This window comes from Nomascus leucogenys, chromosome 3 (assembly GCF_006542625.1).
Source record: "Nomascus leucogenys isolate Asia chromosome 3, Asia_NLE_v1, whole genome shotgun sequence".
NCBI classification, from domain to species: Eukaryota; Metazoa; Chordata; class Mammalia; order Primates; family Hylobatidae; genus Nomascus; species Nomascus leucogenys.
The window spans coordinates 10,713,031-10,720,021 of record NC_044383.1 but is presented as its reverse complement, the minus strand read 5'-3'; the positions used below and the strand labels follow the sequence as shown (position 1 = coordinate 10,720,021).

At 41.4% G+C, this 6,991-nt stretch overlaps 1 protein-coding gene across 3 annotated transcripts in view; it reads right to left on the bottom strand.

Annotated features, from left to right (window-relative positions):
- Window positions 1-1,398: 1,398 nt before the first annotated feature.
- LOC100602329 (uncharacterized protein C10orf88) overlaps window positions 1,399-6,991 on the bottom strand; it is a 131,230-nt gene continuing 125,637 nt past the window's right edge. Inside the window, exons 12-14 of one of the 3 annotated variants that reach the window (XR_004028564.1) lie at window positions 6,031-6,210; window positions 2,708-2,901; window positions 1,399-1,869 (exon numbers count right to left, since the gene is read on the bottom strand). Coding sequence is in view for 2 of the 3 variants with exons in the window: in XM_030805981.1 (XP_030661841.1) it covers window positions 6,038-6,210 (173 nt within the window). In the remaining variant the exon portion in view is untranslated. Of the gene's footprint in view, window positions 1,870-2,707; window positions 2,902-5,908; window positions 6,211-6,991 lie in introns of those variants that run through there. The other 2 variants (XM_030805981.1, XM_030805996.1) reach the window with 2 other exon arrangements.

Sequence of the window (6,991 nt, the reverse complement as noted above, 5' to 3'; positions counted from 1 at the left end):
TGCTTTCCCTAGGGTTTACCGATGTACATTTTTAAATAATCCAAGTTTGCCTTCAAATAAAACCACCAACACTTTTCATCTCTCTTTGGACAAAATAGCGTAGGCCTTTTGAAGGCAAGAGTTCTACCTAGAATTTAATTACTTTTTTTTGGTTTTATTTTCTAGTTCCTTTCTATTTATGTCCAGGAATAGTGGTTTTTCCACTCATAGTAGTGTTAAAAAGTTTCTTTATGAAAGAAAGAGTGAGTAGTGGGAAGAACTCTATTTACAAATCAGAGCTCTGGGTCCACGCCTGATTATCTGGGTTGCAGTAAACTCGTATCGTGCTTTAAGTTAATCTTTTTGTCCTGGGTTTTTTCTCCCCATCAGGTGCATCAAAGACAATACCTACGTCAACCTCCATCCCCGCCAGAAGAACATGGCTCAGTTCAAGTTCAATGCCTTCAGCTTTCTTGACAGCTATGATGTGGTATATCTGCAGTGTAAGGTTGCAGTGTGCAAGGTGGGAGACTATGCCTCTCTCTGCTCCCAGGGCTGTGCAGGACAGAGTAGGAGAGGTTCAGGCCCTATGGAGGCCAAGGAAAAGCAGACTGAGCATTTCCAAATGGTAGGGCCACTGGAGATCCACAAAGCCACTGCTCAGAGGAAGACTCTTGAGTGATTTCTGCAGTTTTCATGTGAACCTGTAGAAAGCAAAGTCTATTTCTCTTCAGTAATGTTTGACCAATCAGAGGCTATCTGCATAGAGACAGGTCAAAGAAACAGCCAGAGGGGATTGCTTCTCTGAGGTTTGTTACTAAATAAATCTTCTCTGATTACTAAACTTCTAAGGCAATTACTCTCTTTGCTGTCACAAATGCTACATTTTCTAATTCTTGTCTTAAAGTGTACAAAATGTTACAAAGAGCAGGGTTATCTCTCTATACCGCATTGTCAATTTAAAGATTGTCTTTTTAAGTTGACTGTTTAATCATCAGATGCTATTAAGTGGATCTCTGTTTTTATCCTCTGATGGTATGAGGATTTATTTTCAGCTCTTGCCAAGAGTCTTAGGAAAAATAAACTAAGTGTCTGTCACTCATTTTTTTAAACTCCACTCATTTTTTTAAGCTCTACTCATTTTTTTAAACTCTAACTCGTTGCTTGAATCAAGCATGTCATTTACTCATCACAACAAGCTTTGATCATTTTGTTTTGATGGGAATAAATTGGACCTAGGCTTTGTTGGGTTTGGGTTATAGCTTGCAAATGAAAGGCTGAAATGCAATCACAGGAACCACGTATCTGCTGTCTGAGCTGCTGATGCAGGGCAGGCGAGCCCCAGAAAGAAGCTTAGCCTGCGAGGATTCTTGGCTTTGCCCACAAAAGAATTCAAGAGCAAGCTGGAGGTAGAAGGAAACAGCTTTATCAAAGAGGCAATGTTACAGCTTCAGCGGTGTTACAGCTCTATGACTGCTCCCGCAGAGCAGGGCTACCCTGTAGGCAAAAAGTAGCAGCTCAGGGCAGTTTTGCAGTCATATTAATACTCGCTTTTAATTGCATGCAGATTAAGGGTTGGTTTATGCAGAAATTTCTAGGCAAGGGGTAGTACCTTTTGAGTTAGTGGGTCATTGACATGGAAAGGGGCAGTAACTCCCAGGTGCTGCCGTGGCAACAGTAAATTGACATGGCACACTGGTGGGCATGTCTGATTGAAAGCTGCTTCCAACCCTGTTTCAGTTAGTCCTCAATTTGGTCCGGTGCCCGAGCTCTGCCTCTAGAGTTGAATCCCGCCTCCTACTTCACTACCAGGTGTTCATGTGGCCATGTTCTCAGTCTGTTTCCCAAATCCTCAAAGCATTTGGGAAACTTGAAAAGTACACATAAAACCTGAAAAGCAAACAAGGAAAGATTAGCTTATTCCTGCATCCTCCCAGAGAAGGAGAGCAGCATCCACTCTCACCTCACTTTCTACCTTAACAGAAGGAGACTTGTGCTAGACTCACTATCCTTGAAGGTGTCTTTAAAGAAACAGACTTGAACATAGTGAGACTTTTATTTTTGCTTGTCAAGAAATATTCAGTAGCAATATTTAAAAGATGGGTCCCTATCTCCAAGGACTGGTTCCCCTCCTTGTCAATAAATGACATGCACAGGATGGGACTACAGTATTGTCAAGTCCCCCATGGAGGAGGGCAGTTTTGGGTAGAGCCTAGGAGCTAACCATGAGGTCCTCAAGGTTAAAAATCTGACAAATGACCCAAGGAGTGGTGTAGCCTGTGAGCCAAACATCTGTTTCATTACAAATTTTCCCTTCATTAACAATATACTTCATCTTGGTAAAATATACTGGTAGTTATTTTAATGAAGTTCCCTGCTTATACATAGAAATTGCTGAAATGTGATTACTGGCCAGTTTGGTGAAAATGATATCTTTAAGTCAGAGTTAATTATTTGTCCCTGAGTAGCTCCAACTTTAGTCACATGGAACAATGATTTTAGTATCTGATGTGTATTTCATGCAATTGCTTCAAATGAATAAAGGAGCTTTTCCAAGTAATTGTAGGCTGCTAGGGTTTCTACTTTCAAAGTCATCTACCCATTAACTGTATTTATTCATAGCCCATAGCATGTTGAGGAAGTAGAAGCTAACAGCTACCAAAACCTAGCATTTTATGACTTTTAACAAATCCCTAATATGGAACGTTTTGACAATGAAAGAACTAACATTTTAATAAACAAGGGTCCAAACGAACTTCCAGATCAGTTCCTCTTGGTGTGTGGTTGAAAGGATGGGATCCAGGAAGCAACCTTCTCCAAAAGCATTCCAGGTGATTCTCAGAAAGGCTGAAGTTTGAAAGCCATGGCCACTGTTCAGTATTCCGTACCTCATGGATCAAAATGCACTTCACAGGGAAAAGCCTGCAATCAAGAAACACCAAGGGTACAGACCAAAAAGAACCAAGAAAAGCCTGCTCTCTCTAACCAAAGGACCAGCAAAGGAGCAACCTAGCAAGACAGAAAACACTTAGATGAAAACTGTCCTACTCTAGCTAACTGCTGTGGGAAACACTGTGGCCCCACCTTCATCCCAGCCAACAAATGTTGAGTGGAGAGCCTAGACTTCTGCCCTCCCCCAGCCCTCCTTCTCTTCCCCTCCCTCACCCAGAGTGATGTCAGAGAAGGCAAAGCGGCACTGGGATGCTCATCACCTCCAGGTAGTAATGAGACCCTCACCTGCAGCCCTCATGTCAGGTGCAGACCAGGTGGTGAGTCTAGACTTCAATTTTTACCCCTACTTGGAAGGGATGAGGCACCCTTTTATTCTGTCCTGGTTAGAGGAGGCCCAGTGGACAGCCAGGACTTTCATCCCAACCCAGCAGTAATGAGGTGACCCCACCTGCCTTGGGAAAGCAGAGGTAGCCCGGATTCCACCCCACCCCACCCCACCCCTCTAGTTTGTGTGTGCCTGGTATTCCATTGCCCATCCCTTCGTTTTTAGCCTCTCCGAAACACTTTGTTAAGTAAGTCTTTTGAATACAATATAAAGTTACTTTGTAAAATATTCTGAAAATCCATCCCTTTTAGAAGTTGAATAGAATGACCGCTCTAGGGTGACACCCAGATGTCCCCTCAGAGAAAGTCACTCATTCTCCAGGCTGCTGGCAGTGTTGGTGGCTGGCGGCTGTCAGTGCCACTGCTCACCAAGAATTTCCCTCAGCTTAAGGCTGTTGTCTAATCCAAGTTCACAACCCCTCCGCCCTCAGGCAGCCCTCAGTCAATGACTGATCCACAGAAGCATAGAAAGGTCTGAGCACCTTGCCTCAGTGGGGCATCTCTGAAGGGCAGAGCTGCCCCAGGACACCCTGGGGGAGTGGCCGGACCCTGCTGCTGCAGCTGCTTCTTTGTGCACCAACTCCCCTGCCTGGTTCTGCTTCCCTCCTAGGATACAGGGGCTGATCCCCAGAACACCCCTGAGGAGGCCTCCTGTACACCAGTCTCTGTGTCAGAGTCTGTTTCCCAGGAACCCAACCTATGTGGCCCAAGCATATTAGAAGCAGATTCTAGAATGGGATTTTGGAGCTGGCAGTGAGAACGTCTCACTGATGGTAAGTGGAACATGGATGGCTCCTGACTGCAAACACATTCTGTTTTTTAATCCCCACCACAGCCCGGGGCAGTGGTAGCTGCTACCAATCCGTTTTAAATTATGGAGACCAAGGCCGAAGGTGACCTAGCTCATGCAACCCACCAGGTAAGTGAGAAGAACTAGAACCCAGGCCACCCACTCCAGACCTAGGAACTTTTATCACTTCTCTGGAGTCCTTTCTAAAAAAAGAAAACTTAAATAGTAGCACACATATTGATAATGCATATGCACTGATATTGGAGATATACCACAATAGCTCCACTACAAATGATCTTATGATTCATGGTAATATGATTTTACACCATCTAGTGAGTCACAATATTTGATCATTTTCTTAGTGTTACACTTTTGTGCCTGATATGCATCTGAATCCCTACCATGTTGGCCAGCAGGGAATGTCCAGTCAGTTCCAGATAGAGAGATGGCTGAAGGGCTGTGACCAGACCAGACTGTTTTTAAGCACTTAACCTGATTTGCCCATTCTAGTTAAATGTTTAGGGGTTTTCACGTTAGGTTAAAAAGTAACTTTACAGTCGTTCAACTTAGGCTACCTGGATGAACGTAGAAGACAGTCACTGCGTGGCTGCGGGAGAAAGTATTAATATTTAGGAGATCGACATGGAGATATTGACAAGAAAATGGGGAAGATCTGTTGTGATTTGGAGCTGGAAAATCAGTGTCCTAAAGGCGTTCTGTGAGGGCAGAGATTCTATCACATCTACCGTGTATTCTCTTCAGCATCCCATAGATGCAATGCATGTTTAGAAGGAAGGAGAATGCCTTTGGGCATTTGGGAATGTGGTTACCTGTTTGGATGCATGTTAGAACCTGAAACTATGTGTGTTGTTAGATGATGAGAAAGAGTTGTGTTGATCATCTAGGGTGATTAGATTCTATGTTTTCATGTGTAAAATCAGTGCACACTGGGGTCTTTAATTGTACTTGTTCAGCCACAGTAAATGGCAAAGTGTAAACCCAAACTGGCTACTCCTTGAGGACAATGAACCTTTGGCTTTGGTGCTTGATAGTGAAGGGGAAAAAAAAATGTTTTTATCTCATTAACCCAGAAACGGTATGAAGTCTCTCGTTTTATAGTCACATTTGTTTATCCAAAGCCCTTTCCTGAAATGCTTACAGTGAGAAATGCTGAGGCTCTGCGTGAAAGCAGGAAGGCATGTGACTCAAGGAGACTGCAGTTCTCCTTTTCACGCTTTAGTTTCAGAAATTCTAATTTCTGATGTTTCAAAGAGTAGCATACTTGCATCTAAAAAATAAACATATCTATCTTTGAAGGCTACTTTTCTTAAGTAAAAATAACCTTTTTCTTTTCACCTAATATTTGGTTAAAATGTTTTGTATTTATAAAGAGGTGTTAATTCGTGTAATTTTTTTTTTTTTTTTTTTTTTTTTTTTTTTTTTTTACAGTTTCACTCTTTTTGCCCAGGCTGGTGTGATCTTGGCTCACTGCAACATCTGCCTCCCAGATTCAAGTGATTCTTCTGCCTCAGCCTCCTGAGTAGCTGGGATTACAGGCATGTGTCACCACACCCAGCTAATTTTTGTATTTTTAGTAGAGACGGGGTTTCACCATGTTTGTCAGGCTGGTCTCGAACTCCTGACTTCAGGTGATCCACCCGCCTTGGCCTCCCAAAGTGCTGAGATTATAGGCGTGAGCCACTGCGCTTGGCCTCATGTAGTATTTTTGTATCTTTAGTTCCTAAAATGAGAGCCAACTGACGTGGTATTTATTTCCATCGTCTTGTAATGAAACACATTGACACAGTGACATGCAGGCCTGTGTGTCACTTTCAGGCCCTTCCTAATTTATTCATAATATATGTAGCCACGAGGTAGCATTTCCTTTGGCATCCTGGAGAAACGTGTCTCACTTAGGGTTGGACCTGTTAGTTAATAGTTCTGCAGCTTCTGGTATTTGTAGTCTGCCCGTTGATTTACAAAATGCCTCACTGTGATTGTCGCTACAATCACTACATTCAGAACTAGAACCATGAATGAAAACAGATGCAGACTGTTGAAAGGCTGGTTTGGAGTTTCTTCCGCATGTGTTTCATGCTGAAATCCTAAAATTGGAAACAAGATGAAAATCACTTTTTAAGAAGTGTTAACATTATAAAATGTTGGTAGCTTTTATAATACCTGTACATATCCTATGAATCTTATATATGAATTAATGTATAATGCATAATGCCAACATAATATACAGGAACCATTATCAAATAGTTGAATTTATTTATATTTAATTTTGAACTTGTTTCAAATGGTTGACTTAGTTTGATTTCTCGATATCACACAAAAAATGTGTAAAACTCAAGCATAACAGTCAAATGGAAATGCAGGTTCACTTACTAATGGTCACTGTTGCTCATTGTTGCCAAAATACATTTTGTCAACAGAAAAAAAAAATTTGTTCATTCCCTTGAAATAGGAAACAGACATTTTTCTCATGTTGGTGGTATTTCCATAATGACTTCCATTTATAAATTTTCAACTAATTTCAAACCAGTGTCTATAGATACACTATGTAAGCTACTTAGTGAATGCGTTTATAAAATTACTAAATTTAACTTTTGTTTTTCTGTTTTTGCCATAGAAATATTTTGCTACAAACCAGAACCATACTCCTTTATAGTGCTAATAATAATGAATAAATACAGAGATCATAAGGTCCTTTAATGCCATTTACAACTAAAATAACTTCTTATAGTTTTTCTTTCATTAAGGCTTATCTTAAGCCATTTAATTATGAACCTTCCTTGAGTATTTACCATCATTCCTTTCATGCATCTGGGCAGATCTCAGGTTTCAAGCCTTTCAAAAGAAGCAGGGTTAGCCTATGTTAAC